We start from the raw sequence: 19,987 nt of genomic DNA on the forward strand, positions 1-19,987 counted from the left end.
GTGGGACCTAAATGAAAGTTACAAAATTCTGACAGAATTAGGTAAGCTGTGTTTCTCCTGGTTGGAGTGTCTAGAACAAGTAGTGACAGTCGGAGTAACAGGACAAGAGATTTACAACTGAGATAAGGAGACATATCTTTATTCAGAGGGTGGTGAGTCTGTAGAATTCACTATCACAGATGTCTGTAAAGGCCAAATCACTGAGTATATTTGAAGAGGAGTTTAATAAATGCAAAAGACAAAGGGCAAAGGGAGAGAGCGTGATACAGTATTGAAATAGATGATCATCCACGGTCATAATGAATGGTGGACCAGCCTCAAAAGCCAAACAGCCTTCCCTTAATTCTATTCACAATCAAGAAAAAATCTGCAGATCTGCAAATCTAAGCAACACACACAAAATACTGGAGGAACTCAGCAGGCCAATAGGATCTATGGAAAGAGTATAGTCGATGTTTCAGGGTGAGACCTTTCACACGAAATGTTGACTGTTTACTCTTTTCCATAAATGCTGCCTGGCCTGCTGAGTTCCTCCAGCATTTCATGTGTGTTTCTTGATTCTATTATTTTCTTCTGGAGAAGAAGAATTACAGAGTTGTATACTTTGATAATAATTTAATCTTTAAATCTTTACGTATTAAAGCTAGTGAAAGTGGTGGGAGGATTTCTGCAGTCCTCCATTTGGACATGTGTTAACACGAAAGGATAATGATTAGATCCCATCAACACTGGAATTCAAACACACAAAAAAAGTTTCTTCAGTTTCCTCCATTCTCTCCTGAGGTGATCAAAGCAGCTTCAGGGGTACTCCACATTAATTAAACTTGACATATACCATAAGACAAAGGAGCACAATTAGGCTATACAGTCCATCAAGTCTGCTTCACCGTTCCATGATGGCTGAGTTATTATCCCTCTCAAACCCCATTCTCCTGCCTTTTCCCTGTAAGCTTTGATTCTCTGACTAATCTCTGCTTTAAATATACTCAATGGCAATGAATTCCACAGATTTACTACCTTCTAGCTAAAGTAAATTCTCCTCATCTCTGTTCTAAATGGACAGCCCTCTATTCTGAGGCTGTGACCTCTGGTCCTAAACTCACCCACTATAGGAACCATCCTCTTCATATCCACCGTATCCAGGCCTTTCAATATAGATTTCAATGAGATCCAACCTCATTCTTCTAAACTCCAGTGAGTACATGCCCGGGGTCATCAAATGTTCTTCAAATGTTAACCCTTTCATTCCTGCAATCGTGAACCACCTCTGGACCCTCTCCAATGACAGTCCACCTTTTCTTAGATAAGGGGCCCAAAACTGTTCACAAAGTGCAGTCCGATCAATGCCTCAGCCTTACATCCTTGCTCTTATATTCTAGTCCTGTCAAAATGAACACTAACATTGTATCTGCCTTCTTTAACATCAACTCAACCTGTAAGTTAACCTTTAGGGAATCATGCACAAGGTGTCCCAAGTCCCTCTGCCCCTCTGATTTTAGAGTTTTCCCCCCATTAAAAAAATAGTCTACACCTTTACCCCTTCGACCAAAGTGCATGAGCATACACTTCCCTATATTCTGTCCCATCTGAAACTTCTTTGTCCATTCTCCCAGTCTGTCTAAGTTCCATTTCAGACTCTCTGCATCCTCAACACTATTTGCCCCTTCACCTATCCACAAACTTGGCCACACAGCCATCAATTCCATCATCCCAATTATTGACATATAATGTGAAAATGAGTGGGTCCTATACTAACCCTTGAGGAACACTACTAGTTACCAGCAGCCAACCTGAATAGGCCCCCTTTATTCCCACTCCTTGCTTCCTACTAGGCAGCCAATCTTCTATCCATGCTAGTATTTTTCCTGTAGTACCATGAGCTCTTATCTTATTAAGCCACCTCATGTGCTGTATCTTGTCAAAATGCCTTCTGAAAATCCAAGGAAACTACATCCAGTGCCTCTGCTTTGTCTACCCTGCCTGTTTTTTCCCCAAAGAATTCCAACAGATTTGTCAGGTAAAATTTCCCCTTAAGGAAACCATACTGACTTTGGTTTATTTTATCATGTGCCTTCAAATACCCTGAAACCTCAGCCTTAATAACAAACTCCAATATCTTCCCAACCACTGAAGTCAAGTTAACTGGCTTATAATTTCTTTTTTCCTTCCTCCCTCCCTTCTTAAGGTGTGGCATGACATTTGCAATTTTCAGACCTCTAGAACCATTTTAGAATCTAATGATCTTGAAAGATCACTACTAATGCCTCCACAATGTTTTAAGAACCCTGAGGTGTTGTCCATCTGGTCCAGATGACCTATCTACCTTTAGACCTTTTACCTTCTCTGTAGGAATATCAACTGCACTAACTTCTGCCCCTGACACCCTTGAGTTTCTGGCATACTGCTAGAATCTTCCACAGTGAAGACTGATGTAATATACCTATAAAATTTGGAAGTTATTTCTTTGTCCCCTGTTACTATCTCTCTGGCGCCATTTTCCAGTGGGGTCTGAAATCCACTCTCATCTTTCTTCTACTGTTTGCATATCTGGGGGGAGGGGACTTCTGGTACAGATATCCTCTTTTCTGGATTGGTTAGCTTTCCTTCATATTTCATCTTTTCTCTCTTTTATGACTTCTTTAGTTGCTGGGCTTAGTAGCTAAGCCACATATGAGGATCAGGAGCTGGACTTGTTTGTCAGAGGCTATTTGAGATGCACACCATTGGGAACATTTAATTGATAGTGGGAGCTTATCCCCACTACCGCTCCTACTACTAGAATCTTAAGAAACTGCCTTTCTTTTGCTCTTTAGAGCTCTGAAAAAAACTTTTGCTATCCTCTTTTATATTATTGCCTAACTTATTCTCTTATTTCATCTTTTCTCTCCTTATGGCTTTTTAAGATGCCTTCTGTAGGTTTTTAAAAGCTTCACAGTCCGCTGATCTCCCACTAACTCTCCCTCTATTATATGCCCTCTCTTTTGCTGTCTGTCTTCCCTTGTCAGCCACAGTTGCCTCCTGTTAGAATACCACTTCATCTTTGTGATGTATCTATCCTGTGCCTTCCGAATTGCCACCAGAAACTCCAGCCACTGCTAGTGCCCCCTTCCAATCATTAAACATATATTTAATGATCATCAAACTAGGTCCCAATGTTTTCCAGCTCTTTTTTAAAAAAAATTCTGGCTACTTCAGTAGAAATATTATTCATTTAACAATACTAAATATCAAAAAAGAATGAGTAAAGCAAAATTGCTGTACAAAATTGTAATTGCAAGACATACAAATTGAAGACAGTCTGGTGCTTTCAGCAAACACAGACAGCAATGGCATAAGTAATAGAAAACTATCAAAATATTCAACAGGTGAGGCAATAACAATGGAGAAATAGACACGGGTACTGTCATGGGTAAAAACTATTTTTGCATAGTCCATCAAGAAACCCATTTGCCTCCTCAACCATGTTTTTCCTCCCTATACACCTTCAATTAGCCCACCCAACACCCTCCAACAATCCACTGATAATTTAAGTGGTTGGGCATGGTTTCCGTGAATTTCCAGACTTGGCTACCAGTGTAATTTTCTGATAAGATGATTCCCAATTCTTCCCACTTATGTCTACAAAGTTCCTATCAAATAGTTTCATTAGCAGCTGCCCTGGTATCACTGTTTCAATGATATTCCTTGTGGCCTATCCAGTTCTTTCTGTCTTTCCCAATCCTGATGGACATTGACCTGAAATATTAAGTTTGTTTCTCTTTCCACATAAACGTTCTGAGTGTTCCCAATATTTTGATTTTCATCTGCAACATCATATATCTGTTGAAAAGCTGGGAAAGAACTCTAAGTGAGACTGGAAAGCAAAGCCTCTGAGTCTCAAGTCTCCAGAAAAGGTTTGGAGTGGTGGTGGTGGAGGATGGACAGTAAAGAGAGTAAGAGCAGGTGTGGGTATATTTACGATCCACCCCACTTGCACCTCATTTCCCACTCAAGGTCAAGATCAAAGCTAGTCTTTAACTGCTAATCAAATAGTATTAAATCCAATACACAATTTAGTCAAGAGAAATTACTTGCTTGATTTATTTTTATTCAAATAATTAGACTTCATGGATGTAAGTAACTCAGGATAACTCTTCACTGTGAAAATTTGTTTCCAGCTGAGCTGTCTGATATTCATCAATAATCAACAGTTATAAAATAAGTAGATTTTGGTCAGCTTATTAAAGAATCTTTCATTCATTTCAGTCATTTGCATGGAGACATTTGAACAGTTTATCTATTTTAATTCCCTTTTAATAATACAAACTCATATATCAGTCAACTTAAAACTGGCCTGAAGCTACATGTAAATTACCCTTTATTGCTTTCCTCTTCTGTTTCACTGTGTATTGATTAAAAATGAACGTGGACAAGTGAAAGGACACCAAAAGCAGATGATAATAAGACAATGAATTTTTATATCTCTTCTTCACAAGTGTCAAGTCAAATGACAAAATTTAGAAAGGCCATCACTTAAGCAAAGAATCAGTGTTCAATCAGAGCTCAAGTAAATAAATAATGGAACACAGAGTAACTGGCTAGTTTCATACTGGACAAAATAAAGCAGTGAAGCATAAATAATGGAAACAGTTCTACTGTGACGAGCATTATTTAGACTTTGTTCTCTGTCAAAACAGCACCAAGTCAGTAGATAAATCCAGAAAGATGATATGTTCTTGGTGCCTAAAATTGGCAACCTGCCATAGATATAAAATGGTAGATTGAAAGATTAATTTAATGACTGCATAGCTCAGCAAAGTCATGATTAGTCCTGTGTTTAGAAGCATGATTACAGGTCCTCACAAATGATATATTTAATATGCGCTCTGGACTCTGAAGTTATAACAAATTTGTACTTTAAATTTATCACTGTTTCTGTAGTTAGTTGAAATGCCTCCAGGAGAGCAAACATTGCTATTTTAATTATTAGAAGCCAACTTCAAGCACACTTCAGTCTTATTGCTGAAATGCAAAGTTGACATATGTTTGGAAACTGATGTTTAGTCTTCTTACTGAATTAGTGTTAAGCTAATGACTACAGAGAATGAGGAGGTATGGAGGAGACTGCATGCTGGATGGAAGTACTTTACGTTCTTTATCATTCAGACCATTACTGAAACAGCAATGCCAAAATACTCACCTCCATTGGTCTTCCATAATCAGGTCTCAAGCCTGAAGGTTTTGTGCAGGTTCATTATAATAAAGTGCCAAATTACACCTTCATTAGACTTTACCAAACTTATCTGATTTGCAAAGCAACTGAATTATGTATTTACTTTGTCATAGATGTTTTTAAAAAGATTCCATTTGGTAATTACAATGCTGAGCCAGTGTCCTTCAATTTTGATGCTACATAGCTCCAAGTACATTGGTGTATCACTTTGGCTCACAGTGTTTAGCAGGACACAAATGAAGGCAATTGATCTGACTGCGAAAAATGTAATAAGCCTCATACTATGGTAATCACTCTGATTACTGTGTCACCAAGAATCATAATCAGATTTATTATCAGTCTTATAGGATGTAAAATTTGCTGCTTTGCAGCCACAGTACAGTGCACAGGCATAAAATTACTGTAAATTACAAACATTGTAAAAAATGGAATAATAATTAGTGTATGGACAATTTAGAAATCCATTGAAGTCAGAGGGGAAGTGTGGGTCTTCAGGCTCCTGTACCTCCTCCCTGATGATAGTAACAAGAAGGGAGCACCTCCTGGAAGGTCCTTAGCAATGGAGGCACTACCTCTTGATGATGTCCTCAATAGTGAGGAGTGTTGTGCCATGATGGAGTTGGCTGAGTCTACAATGCTCCACAAACTCGTGTAATCCTATACCAGGCTGTGAGGCGACCGGTCAGAGAGTTCCCCACAGTAAATCAGGCCACTGGTGACAAAACAAATCTCAAGCTCCTAACAAAGTACAGGCTCCGGTGTGACTTCTTTGTGATTGCGCCAGTGTGCCAGGCCCAGGATAGATCATCTGAGGTGTCTACACCCAGGAACTTGTGATAATAAATTTATTCCAAATTTCAAAGTAAATTTTATCTAAGTACATACAGTATATGTAACCATATACAACCCTGAGATTCATTTTCCTGTGGGCATACTCAGCAACTCTATAGAATAGTAACTATAACAAGATCAATGAAAGAGGCTGATCACCCTTCCAACTGCTGACTCATTAATGAGCACTGACATGTGTTCTCCTAACTTCCCCTTTCTGAAATCCACAATCATAAAACAATATAGGAGCAGAGTTAGGCCATCTGGCCTATCGATTCTGCCCTACCATTTCAACATGGCTGATCCAATTTTCCGCTCAACCCCAATCTCCTGCCTTCTCCCCATAATCCCTTCATGCCTTGATCAATCAAGAATTGATCAACCTTTGCCTTAACTATACATAAAGCCTTGGTCTCCATGGCTGCCTGTGGGAAAAAATATCAGTCACAACTTTCTGGCTAATGAAATTCCTCCTCTTAGTTCTAAAAAATATGCCCCTCTATTCTGAGGCTGTGTCCTCTGGTCTTTGACTCTCCCACCACAGGAGACATCCTCTCCACATCCACTCTATCAAGGACTTTTACCATTCAATAGGTTTCAATGAGGTCACCCTTCATTCTCCTGAATTCCAGTGAATACAAGCCCAGAGCCATCAAATTCACTTCATATGACAAGTTATTCAATCCTGGAATCATTTGCGAGAACCTCCTTTGAACCCTCTCTAGTTTCAGCACATCCCTTCTAATAATAAGGACCCAAAACTACTCACAATATTCCAACTGAGGCCTCACCAGTGCTTTATAAAGTCTCTATATTACATCCTTGTTTTTTTATTCTAGTCTTCTTGAAATGAATGCTAACATTGCATTTGCCTTCCTCACCATATACTCAACCTGCAAATTAACCTTTAACTGCTAACACATGACTGCAGCCAGATTCAAGGAGAACCTGATCACTAAATTTGCTGATGATACCACAGTGGTGGGGCTCATCAGCAAAAATGATGAAACAATGTACAGGGAGGAGGTCAAACACCTAGAGAGCTGGTGCAGTGACAACAACTTGATGCTTAATGTCACCAAAACCAAGGAGGATATTGTCGATTTCAGACGGTCTCAGCCTGAGCACACACCCCTCAGCATCAGCGGCTCCACAGTGGAGAGAGTGGAAAACATCAAGTTCCTTGGGGTGCAGATCTTGGACAATCTCACCTGGTCCAGGAACACCACTGGGATTGTGAAACGAGCCCAGCAGAGATTGCACTTTTTGAGGAAGCTTAAACAAGCATCACTCCCCACTAACATCTTAACTACATTCTACAGAGGAGTGGTTGAGAGTGTGCTGACCTTTTACATCACAACCTGGTACTCCAGCTGCAGTGCTGCCGACAAAAAAGCCTTGCAGAGGGTAGTTAGGGGAGCAGAGAAGGTTATTGGAGTCTCCCTACCTTCTGTCCAAGACCTCTTTCAGAGTCGATGCCTCCAGAAGACACGGTATATCATTAAAGACCCCCCCACACCCTCTCCATGAACTGTTTGTTCTTCTGCCATCAGGTAAACATTACAGGAGCATCAAAACTAAAACCACAAGGCTACTAAACATCTTCCTCCCACAGACAGTCAGACTGCTAAATAGCTGCTCTACCTGACTCTGCTTTGGACACTTTTAACTTGCACTGGACACTTATAACTTGATTTTAACTGACATGTGGCAGTTGTGTTTTACTATTTATTGTTGCGTTTACTATTTATTGTTGCGTTTGTTATGTTATGATTGCACTGCTCCTGGGAAACGCTGTCTCATTCTGCCCTGCAGAGCTGATGTAAGGTTAGAATGAAAATAAAGTTTTTGAATCTTGAATCTTTAGGTAATTCTACACAAGAATTTTCAAGTCCCTTTGCATCTCAGGTTTTTGTATTTTCTCTCAATTTAGAAAATAGCAACCCTTGCATTTCTTCTACAAAAGCGCATGACCATGCACTTCCCAACAGTGTTCCATCTGCCATTTCTTTGCCTATTGTCCTAACCTATGTCCTTCTGTAGTCTCTCTACTTCTTCAAAACTACCTGTCCTCCACCTATATTCACATTGTCTGCAAACTTTGCAACAAAGCCATCAATTCCATTATCCAAACCACTAACATACAACATAAAAAGTCCCAACACAGACGCCAGTGGAACACTACTAGTCATGGGAAGTCAGCCAGAAAAGGCTCCCTTTATTCCCACTCATTGCCTCCTGCCAATCAGCCACTGCTTTATCCAACCTAGAATATTTCCTATGATACCATGGGCTCATAGCTTGTTAACCAACTTCATGTATGGCACCTTGTCAAAGGCCTTCTGAAAATCCAAGTACACAACATCAACCGATTTTCCTTTATCTATCCTGCTTGTTATTTCTTCAAAGAATTTCAACAGATTTGTCAAGCAAGATTTTCCCTTGAGGAATCCATGCTGACTACAGCCTATTTTATCATGTGCCTCCACATACCCGACACTTCAGCCTTAATAATCAACTCCAACATCCTACCAACCACTGAGGTCAGATCAGCTGGCCTATAGTTTCCTTCCTCTGCCTCTCTTCCTTCTTGAAGAGGGGTGTGACATTTGCAATTTTCCAGTCTTCTGGGACATTCCAGAATCTAGTGGTTCTTGAAAGATCATTACTAATGCCTCCATAATCTCTTCAGAAACCACTTTCCGAACCCTGGGGTGTACATCATCTGGTCCAGACCTCCAGACCTTTCAGTTTCCCAAGAACCTCCTCACACTTTTCATGAGCCCTGACACCTGGAACTTCCACCATACTACTAGTGTCTTTCACAATGAAGACTGACGCAAAATATTTATTCAGTTCACCCGCCATTTTGTTACCCCCATTACTACCTCTCCAGTACTGTATTCCAAAGCACCAATATCCACTCTCACCTCGCTTATACATTTTATGTATCCAAAGAAACTTTTGGTATCCTCTCGCTTACTTGCATATTCCAGTTTTACCTTCTTAATGACTTTCTTAGTTGCCTCCTGTTGGTTTTTAAGAGCTTCCCACTCCTCTAACTTCCCACTAATTTTGCTCTATTATAGGCCCTTTCTTTGGCTTTTATGCTGGTTTTGACTTCTCTTGTTAGCTACGGTTCTGTCATCTTTCCTTTAGAATACTTCTTCCTCTTTGGGATGTATTATCCTGCGCCTTCTGAATTAGTTCCAGAAATTCCAGCCATTGCTACCCTGCCATCATCCCTGCCAGTGTTCCTTTCCAGTCGATTCTGGCCAACTCCTCTCTCATGCCTCTGTAATTCTCTTTACTCCACTGTAATATCGATGTATCTGACTTTAGTTTTTCCTTCTCAAATTTCAGGGTAAATTCGATCTCTTTCCCCTAAGGGTTCTTTTACCTTAAGCTATTTAATCAATTCTGTTTCATTGCACAACAGCCAGTGCAGAATAGCTGATCCTCTAATGGGCTCAACCACGAGCTGCTCTAAAAAACCATCTCATAGGCACTCTAGAAACTCCCCCTCCTGGAATCCAGCAACAACCTGGTTTTCCCAATCTCCTTCCATATTGAAGTCCCTCATAACTACTATAACACTTCCCTTTTGGCATGCATTTTCTATCTCCCATTGTAATCTGTAAGCTGCATATTACTACTGTTTTGGGTCTGTTTACAATTCCCATCACAGTCTTTTTACCCTTGCAGTTCCTCAGCTCTATCCACAATGTTTTAATACCTTCTGAATGTATATCACCTCCTTCTAATGAAATTTGATTTCATTTTTTTACCAACAGAGCAACGCTGTCCCCTTTGCCTACCCGCCTGTCCTTTTGATACAACGTGTTTCTGGGACATTAAGCTCCCAGCTATAATCTTCTTTCAGCCATGATTCAGTGATACTTACAACATTATACCTGTCAAACTGCATCTGTGCTGCAAGTTCATATACCTTATATGTTCATATACCTTATTCCATATACTGGCCGCACTTAAATATAACACCTTCTGCCCTGAATTCACCCTTTTCGATTTTGTCCGCCTTTTACATTGCAGCTCATCCTGTTGACTGCAATTTTGCCCCATCAACAGCCTCTCCTCACTACACATTGCCTCTGTTTGTAAACCAGCTACCTCATCTTCAGCATCATTATCACCCTTTCCTACAACCATTCAGCCCATCAAAATCATACCAGTTCTATGCCAATACAATCCAGTTGGTCACACTTTCCCCATTATCCTGCAATTGCTTTAATGTCAGATATTTCTGCAGCTCCATATTGAACACTACAATTAAATGTGTCTCCTCCATTCATACAGTCCTGCCTTTAACCACTTACTAAATAAAGAGGTTTCCTTCAAGACACTTTTGGTTCTTTTTCCATTAACCTTCACGGATCCTGTCCTCTCCCCCAATGGAAACCATTCCTATCCACTCTGCTTACACACATCATGACTTTAAATGTATATTTCTGTAAGATATCATAGTAACTTTTTCTCTTCCAAGAGAACAACCTCAGTTTTAATAATCTACCCATTTAAAGTCCTGCATCCCTCAAATCATTTTAATAAACCTCCTCCACACTTTCACTTAAGTCTTTACACCTTTCTTGAAATGTGGAAACTAGTCACTATTCCTGCTTGGTAACCTGTTTGTAAACTATTCATGCACAGAACATCCAGATCCCTCTGTACTTCGTTCATTTGAAACATCAATATTTTGCCTTTGATTCCTCCTAAGTGCAGAGCCTGCACAAGGTTAGTTGATTTCATTGGAGAACATAGCAAAAAGTGCTGCGTAGCTACTTTAGAAGAGTGACCAACTCCTTAGTATCAGATGGATGTTCAGGTGAGACTAGGTTGGTGTTGGTAGATTATTGAACCTGTCTGATTCCATACACAGGCAACATTGGTTTTTAGAAATATTTGATGATAAAAGTAAATATTTGGCTATTCTGCAGCAACCTCTCCTATTTTGAGATTAGCCAATTCTGTAGTGACAAGACCTTGAAACAGATACATTCCCAGTCTCACGTGACTTAGGGCCAAAACAGTGGTGGATTTGCCCAAGTTAAAAGGTACAACCGTTCATTCTTTTTCAACTGCTGGCTGTCAGACAGAATTATAATCTCAAGTACAGATGTGGCTATGATGTGTGGCTTACTGTATCCTGGATTGCAATGTCTGGTCATGGATAGCCAAAGGGAAAAGTAAAAATATGAAAAGAAAACACCCCATGCTAACAGGTCCCAAGAGCACTGAAATACTTCTTCATTTACTGGTGCTCCATGACATCAAATAGCAGTAAAACTATCCACTGCCATTTAATGCTAGCAATCAAAGTTGAATTTCTGCTTCATGATTTGGACTATGACTGAATTAGGCTCACAGTCTTAATGCAATTTTGTCCAGTTAGTAAGCCAATAAATTGCTGTTGGTGGTTAGAATTGGCACCAAACATAAAACATGAATGGGATATCGGCCATGATAAAAACTGCCTTACTAGATATTTTCCTCTAATCTGTTTCAATGCTTCAGCCTAAAGCTCAACAGAATAGTTTATGAGTACTTCTATGTTCTATTTCCCATTTTATGCAGCTATGTGACAGTGGAATGGAACAATGCAATTGGAAACTTCATCCAAGGATAAATCTGCTCATGAGCCCATTGATAAATATTAGGGTCAACATGTTGAAGAAACACGCAGTTATAGGAGCCTTTCAATGTTCAATATGCTAAAAATACACTGAAAAAAATAAAATACAGTACAAGTTCTGTGAGGATGAATATTTAAAATTGTTCAAAGAAATTGCAATAAAACTAGGGTAATTATGCCTTCAACTTTACCTAAAAGCTCTGTGTAGTCTCACACTTGCTTTGAGTCCACATAATTTCAGGAATTACATTACTGCAACATTTCATCATTAAAACAAAGCCATTAAACACATCAAGATGCATTCAGAGTAGATTGTTAAATGGGTACAAAGAACTGAGGAAGTTCAGTGGTAGCATAATCACATGTCAGACATCTGTCCGAAGTTACTTCAATGTTTTAATTGGATACTTGCCTTACTCTTCAGTTATCTGCATGCCTGGAGGCACATACACAAAAAATTCTACTCCAGCATCAGAATACATGGATTAATCTAGACCATAGTCACACGTGGTCATATATGGTCCCAGTGGCACTTACTTGGGATGTCTAAACCGATCGATGAGGCTGACCTTCTCCACCAGATCTCCGCCAATATTACGCACCAAATCATAGAAATCATTTTCTTCGTATCCATCTCGTGGAATCCAAAAAGAGATGTCGTTTACTAAAGGTGGGTATTTGCTAAATGGCTGGAAAAAGAAAAAGAGAAATGATTAAAGTATCCATTTTATTTATCTAAAACAGAATGTTGAGAAACTTTGATAGCTCAGGCAGCATCTGTGGAGAGAACTTCATGCTACTGACAGTTTAGGCAAACATAAAAATGTAAATAACAAAATTATTTGTATGTGGCCCTTTAGCAGCATCAACAGCGCTTTACCAAGAGGGACTTCTCACAGGTCAGTGGCAATTATTTAAAAAGCGAGCTTCAAGAGCATTTGTCCATTGTACGTGGCCTATCAGCGACTATAACCAGAGCACCAATCATGAGTTAGATAGCAGGGAAGGTTCACGCATGAAAGGGAGACACTGCCTGGCAGAGCGGACAGCAAAAGAGTGGTCATAAACAGAGTGACCTGAGGCAGAGTGGTAGGACTTTGGCTCATTCGGACTTTGGCGATAATGGGTTGAGGCGAGGTAAGTTACCACTGAGGAATAGAAACAGGAAGTATGTATGTGAAGCTGGTGTTCTATACTAGTTGTAGGACGTGGGAAGTTCGGAAGACTCCCAGCCTCCCGGACAGCCATATCTGCACCAGGTGTATCAAGCTGCAGCTCCTTAGGGACCACGTTTGGGAAAGTGAGGAGGTGATAGAGAGGAGCTATAGGCAAGTAGTCACACTGGGGCCTCGGGAGACAGATAAGTGGGTAACAGGAGAGGGAAAGGCAAGAGTTAGATATGTGAGAGTACCCCTGTAGCTGTCCCCCTTAACAATAAGTACTCCTGTTTAAGTACTGTTGGGGGGAGACAGCCTAACTGAGGGAAGTAACAGTGGCCACGCCTCTGACACAGAGTCTGTGACTCAGAAAGGGAGGAAAAGGAAGAAGGCTGCAGTAATAGGGGAATGAGACAATTCTCTGGAGGCAGGAAAAAAACAAGGATAGTAAGTTTGCCTCCCAAGTGCCAGGGTCCAGGATGTTTCTGATCGCGTCCATGATATCCAGAAGTGGGAAGGAGAACAGCCAGAGGCCGTGGTACATATTGGCACCAATGACACAGGTAGGAAAAGGGAGGAGGTCCTGAAAACAGACTACAGGGAGTTAGGAAGGAAGTTGAGAAGCAGAACCTCAAAAGTAGTATTCTCAGGATTCCTGCCTGTGCCACATGACAGTGAGTATAGGAATAAAGTGAGGTGGAGGATAAATGCGTGGGATTGGAGAAGGAGGCAGGGATTCAGATTTCTGGATCATTGGGACCTCTTTTGGGGCAGGCGCGACCTGTACAAAAAGGACGGGTTGCACTTGAATCCGAGAGGGACCAATATCCTGGCAGGGAGGTTTGCTAATGCTGTTGGGGAGAGTTTAAACTAGAATTGCTGGTGGGTGGGAACCAAACTGAAGTGACGGAGAAAGGGGTGGTTGGCTCACAAATAGAGAAAGCTTGGAGACAGTGTGAGAGGGAAGATAGGCAGGTGATAAAGAAGGGATATACTCAGACAAATAGTTTCTTATGTGTCTACTTTAATATAAGAAGCATAATGAACAAAGCGGATGAGCTTAGAGCATGGATCAGTACTTGGAGCTATGATGTGGTGGCCATTACAGAGACTTGGATGGCTCAGGGGCAGGAATGGTTACTTACAGCACCAGGCTTTAGATGTTTCAGAAAGGACAGGGAGGGAGGCAAAAGAGGTGGGGAAGTGGCACTGTTGATCAAAAATAGTGTCACGGCTGCAGAAAAGGAGGAAGTCATGGAGGGATTGTCTAATGAGTCTCTGTGGGTGGAAATTAGAAACAGGAAGGGGTCAATAACTCTACTGGGCATTTTTTATAGACCACCCAATAGTAACAGGGACATTGAGGATAGATAGGAAGACAGATTCTGGAAAGACGTAATGATAACAGGGTTGTCGTGGTGGGAGATTTTAATTTCCCAAATATTGATTGGCATTTCCCTAGAGTGAGGGGTTTAGATGGGGTGGAGTTTGTTAGTTGTGTTCAGGAAGGTTTCCTGACACAATATGTAGATAAGCCTACAAGAGGAGAAGCTGTACTTGATCTGGTATTGGGAAATGAACCTGGTCAGGTGTCAGATCTCTCAATGAGAGAGCATTTTGGAGACAGTGATCACAATTCTATCTCCTTTACCATAGCATTGGAGAGGGATAGGAACAGACACGTTAGGAAAGCATTTAATTGGAGTAAGGGGAAATATGAAGCTATCAGGCAGGAACTTGGAAGGATAAATTGGGAATAGTTGTTCTCAGGAAATGTACAAAAGAAATGTGGCAAATGTTCAGGGGTACTTGAGCGGCGTTTTGCATAGGTGCGTTCCAATGAGACAGGGAAAGGATGGTAGGGTACAGGAACCGTGGTGTATAAAGGCTGCTGTAAATCTAGTCAAGAAGAAACGGTTACAAAAGGTTCAAAAAACTAGGTAATGATAGAGATCTAGAAGATTATAAGGCTAGCAGGAAGGAGCTTTAGAATGAAATTAGGAGAGCCAGGAGGGGCCTTGGTGGACAGGATTAAAGAAAACCCAAGGCAGTCTATAAGTATGTGAAGAGCAAGAGGATAAGACGTAAGAGAATAGGACCAGTCTAGGGTGACAGTGGATAAGTGTGTATGGAACTGGAGGAGATAGCAGAGATACTTAATGAATACTTTGCTTCAATATTTACTACAGAAAAGGATCTTGGCAATTGTAGGGATGACTTACAGCGGATTGAAAAGCTTGAGCATATAGACATTAAGAAAAGGGATGTGCTGGAGCTTTTGGAAAGCATCAAGTTGTTTAAGTCTCCAGGCCCGGATGAGATGAACAGGCTCAGATTTTGGACACCAAGAAGTGACAGTATAGAAACGTATAAAATCATGAGGGACGTAGATAAAATCCGGTTTAATATGGTATATGTCATTAAATTTGTTATTTTGTGGCAGCAGTACATTGCAATATATAATAAAAAAAAACTACAGGCACAATAGATCACAAATGCTCTGCCTCCCTCAGCTCTGGAGCATCTGAACAGTGAAGATTCATACATAGGATGCTCTTCATTGACTACAGCTCAGCATTCAACATCATCATTCCCTTGAAACTTATTACTAATTTCTAACACTTAGGTATCAATAACTCCCTGTGTAACTGGATCCTCGATTTCCTCACTTGCAAACCGCAGTCAGTAGGCATTGGCAACAACATCTCCACAATCACCATTACCCTAGGTGCATCACAGGCTGATTTTTTTGTGAGGCAGGGGCTTGATGATATTGTTGTTCCTTTTTATTGTGAAGGAGTGGGTTGGGGGCTTGTGGTTTGACAATCTAGTCGCCATTTTCTGTGTGGGTGATCCGTTAGCTTTTGTGCAAGGGAAGGGGTGGAGGGTTTGGGATTTGTGAATTTTGTTTCTTTTTCCTTTTTGTGCAGGGAGGGGTTTGTTTAACGGCTCCTGTGTTTTTTTCTGTATTTTACGGCTATCAGAAGACAAAAATGAGAGATGTATTGTACATGCAAGCATTGACAATAAAATGAACCTTTGATCTTTTCTTAGATAAGGGGCCCGAAACTGTTGAAAATACTCCCAAGTGCAATCTGACTAATGCCTTATAAATACTCAACATTATATCCTTGCTCTTATATTCTAGTCTTCTCAAAAGAATGCTAACATTACATTTGCCTTCCTTATCACCAACTGAACTTGCAAGTTAACCCTTAGGGAATCCTCCACAGGAGCTCCCAAGTCCCTTTGCATCTCTGATTTTTGTATTTTCTTCCTATCTTGAAAATAGTGTACACCTGTATTCCTTCTACCAAAAGTGCACGAACATATTCCTCTTTGCTCATTCTCCTAATCTAAGTCCTTCTGCAGACGCCCTGCTTTCAACACTACCTGCCCCCCCAGCTATCTTCAGATTGTCTGCCACAAAGCCATTCAAATCATTGACATATAATGTGAAAAGAAGCAGTCCCCACATCGACCCCAGAAATGGAGAATCAAAAACTAGTATGTTCAGTACATCTCTATTTCCTGAGGAGACTAAGGTCCTTTAACATCTGCCGGACGATGCTGAGGATGTTCTACGAGGCTGTGGTGGCCAGTGCTATCATGTTTGCTGTTGTGTGCTGGGGCAGTAGGCTGAGGGTAGCAGACACCAACAGAATCAACACACTCATTCGTAAGGCCAGTGATGTTGTGGGGATGGAACTGGACTCTCTGACGGTGGTGTCTGAAAAGAGGATGCTGTCCAAGTTGCATGCCATCTTGGACAATGACTCCCATCCACTCCATAATGTACTGGTTAGGCACAGGAGTACATTCAGCCAGAGACTCATTCCACCGAGATGTAACACTGAGCGTCATAGGAAGTCATTCCTACCCGTGGCCATCAAACTTTACGACTCCTCCCTTGGAGTGTCAGACACCCTGAGCCAACAGGCTGGTCCCAGACTTATTTCCACTTGGCATGATTAACTTAATATTATTTAATTATGTATGGTTTTATATTGCTATATTTCTACACTATTCTTGGTTGGTGCGGCTGTAACGAAACCCAATTTCCCTCGGGATCAATAAAGTCTGTCTGTCTGTTAAGGTGAGAAGGGAAAGATTTAAGTGGAATTTGAGAGGCAACTTTTTTTTTACACAAAGGGTGGTATCTACGTGGAATCAGCTGACAGAGGAGGTGGTTGAATGAGGTAAAATAACAGGTTTGGATGGACGGGGAAGGTTTAGAAGATTATTGGCCAAACGCTGGCAAATGATACTAGCTTGGATAGGTCATCTTGGTTGGCATAGACCAGTTAAGCTGAAGGCCTGTTTGCAAGCTATATAACTCTATAACCATGTTAGAAGTGGAAATTTGCAGGGGCTATGGTGCAGAACGATGGTATAGAGTTATCCACCCTATAGACAAGGCACTGAAAACTTTACACAAGCATACCTAATAGAACCACTATGATACTGGATAGCAAAGCATATACCACAAGCCCTACTTTTAGCCCCCAATCTCTCTCCTCTTCAGACATAGTGTATCTCATCTTAAAATTTACTGTAAAAAAAATGTTAACTATTTCTGCTAATGCACTTTGAATACTGAGCAGTTTTGGCTTTTGTGGCTTGATCATCTTTCCAGAATCTGCTCTTCACCAGTGACAGGAGATCACATTTTTAACAGAAAAATGAATCATTTTCGCTCCTAATATGTTACAATCCAGTTCTGCCAAGACTTTTGTAATCTTTTTCATGGGCTCTTGCATATCTTCAAATTTAATTCCAACAACACTAACACCTGGGCATTCAGCTACAAAGACTATAAATTCCATGTTTTTGCATAGCCCTCCCTTTAATACGGTCCTTAAAGACAAACTCTTTGCCCAGATTTCCAGCTAACTAGCTCCTTGTGTATCTTAGTGTCAGCAGTGTATGATAATGTTCCAATAAAGCATAATTGAATATTTTAGTACCTTAAAGCAGCTAAGTGAACATAATTCGTTGCTTTCAGTCTATGTCATTGTATTTCCATAGAGGTTACACACGTGCATTCATCACATTCATTCGTTCACAACACTAGAGAATGCCATAGTTCACATGCTTTCTTCCAAGACAGGTATCTCCCTTATACAGTACACACTATCAAATACCAAACTGATAATGTTCTTTGTCTGACTTGCAAACCAACCCAGACTAGAAGAGACAATGGACTTCAAATTTAACTTCTGATCTTGCTCCACAGTCTCAGGGTGGACTCTGGTCTCCCATTGCTCACTACTTCAATATCAAACACAGCTCAAATGGCAGCACGTTCTTCAGAATCAGAAAGTTAATCAACTAAGGAGAGAGCCCAGAAGGATCCAGGCCGTTTAGTTTAGTAATGAAGGGGTGCCGTGGTGCCTGTAGTGCCATTTTATTGTTTGGATATGATGTTAAACTATGGTCCCATCTGCTCACTCAGATGTAAAACATCCCTGACAATTCTGAAGGTGCTAAGAATGACTTTCAATACACACATTGCTGCTTGTGAATGACTATAGTTCAAAAGCACATTGTTGTTATGTGCTTTGGAAGAAGTTGGATTGAAGGCATGAGATTTACTTTACTAAATTCTCTGTAAACTGCTTATAAGTTAAAGTAATATAATGAAGGTGGAGTCAATCAAATGTAATTTGCAATTATGTGTTTACTAATCGTCATTCAATCGTTCAGCCTATTTTTCTCAAATAGAAAATGAGTAAAGTTTAAAAAAGTACTTCAACAACAATCTCAAATAAAACATCTTTATGTTAAACTTATGTCGGTTTTGTGTGTGGCTATTTTGATTTCTTTTTCTCTGAGTTTGTTTTATTACCAAGGTTAGATCCAACCTCAGATACACAGTACACAGCCAATCATTGCAACAACAACCCTCTTTAGCTACCGCCTCAGTGACATGACGTGGTCAGTCAGCTTTCAAACTTGCACAGGCACACGTTCTGGAAATAGTTATGTTTGTGGTGTGTCGTTCATTAGATATTGTCTATTGTTTAACTCTTACAACTCACAGTATTCTAATTATTACACCTTGGATGGATTCACTCAGCAGTCACAGAGCACAAGCCACCAGTTAGCAACAAACGTACTTAGGAAAAGGACTGAATGTTAAGCCAGTCCTCCTAACAGACTAAACCTTAGGTAGGTTCAGGAACTTCTGAGATAATAAATAGTCATCACAATTACATGACAGAACCACGGGCCAATCTATTAAATCATCTTAGTTACAATTTATTTTTGGCACACTTAATCTGAACTGGACAAAGTAGAAGCAAGCTTTGATTAACAATTCTTGCAACACTGTGGATAATCTTGGGTGGGACTAAAATCACAGGTCATGAGTTAAGGGTGAAAGGTGATAAGTTTAGGGGAACACGAGGAAAAACTTCTTCATTCAGAGGCTTGTGATAGTGTGGAAGGGGCTGCCAGCACAAGTGGCGCATGTGAGCTCAATTTCAACACTTAAGAGACGTTTGGATCGGTATATGGATGGGAGGGGTAGGGAGGGCTATGGTTCTGGTGCAGGTCGATGGGAGTAGGCAGTTTACATGGTTTGGCACAGACTAGGTGGGCTGAAGAGCCTGTTTCTGTGCTGTACTTTCTATGACACTATGATTCTGTGACTCTAATTAATGTCTAGTTAACTAATGCTTCTAATTTTAAATACATGGTGAATATTAGTCTGCATGTAAGATGCCATAACATTAGTTAGGCAGATTTCTGATACGTGAGGCAAAATTCATTCCAGGTAGTTGTGCTGAAATATTTGCTTTGTGCATAGCACTGAGATAAATTTAACAAAATGACAACAATTCAGCATTTACAACTGAATGTAATGAGAGGTGGCGTCCGGGCACCAAGTCAAACCTTGCAGTTGTATATCATTAGCTCATATTGTCAGATCACATTCTAAATTGTGCAATCAATACTGTCCACACTTTAGTTCAACATCTCTGGTTGATTACTTTGGTTGATTATTTCACCAATAGAATTCTGGTGTTAATGCTTTAATGTGCCCAGTATTTTCATTAATGTTTATTACAGTCTGACAGATCACTAATTTGTCATGTAAAAGATCACTAATTACTGTTACACGATCCAAAA

General features: G+C 40.4%; 1 protein-coding gene across 5 annotated transcripts in view; it reads right to left on the reverse strand.

Moving 5' to 3' along the window:
• Nucleotides 1–19,987, reverse strand: part of fars2 (phenylalanyl-tRNA synthetase 2, mitochondrial) — a 429,869-nt gene that overhangs the window by 85,281 nt on the left and 324,601 nt on the right. For all 5 annotated transcript variants that reach the window (XM_073073030.1, XM_073073032.1, XM_073073028.1 and 2 more), the window contains one exon: nucleotides 12,234–12,385. In XM_073073030.1, the coding sequence (XP_072929131.1) occupies nucleotides 12,234–12,385 (152 nt within the window). The remainder of the gene's footprint in view (nucleotides 1–12,233; nucleotides 12,386–19,987) is intronic.

This window comes from Hemitrygon akajei, chromosome 20, assembly GCF_048418815.1.
Source record: "Hemitrygon akajei chromosome 20, sHemAka1.3, whole genome shotgun sequence".
Lineage (NCBI taxonomy): Eukaryota > Metazoa > Chordata > Chondrichthyes > Myliobatiformes > Dasyatidae > Hemitrygon > Hemitrygon akajei.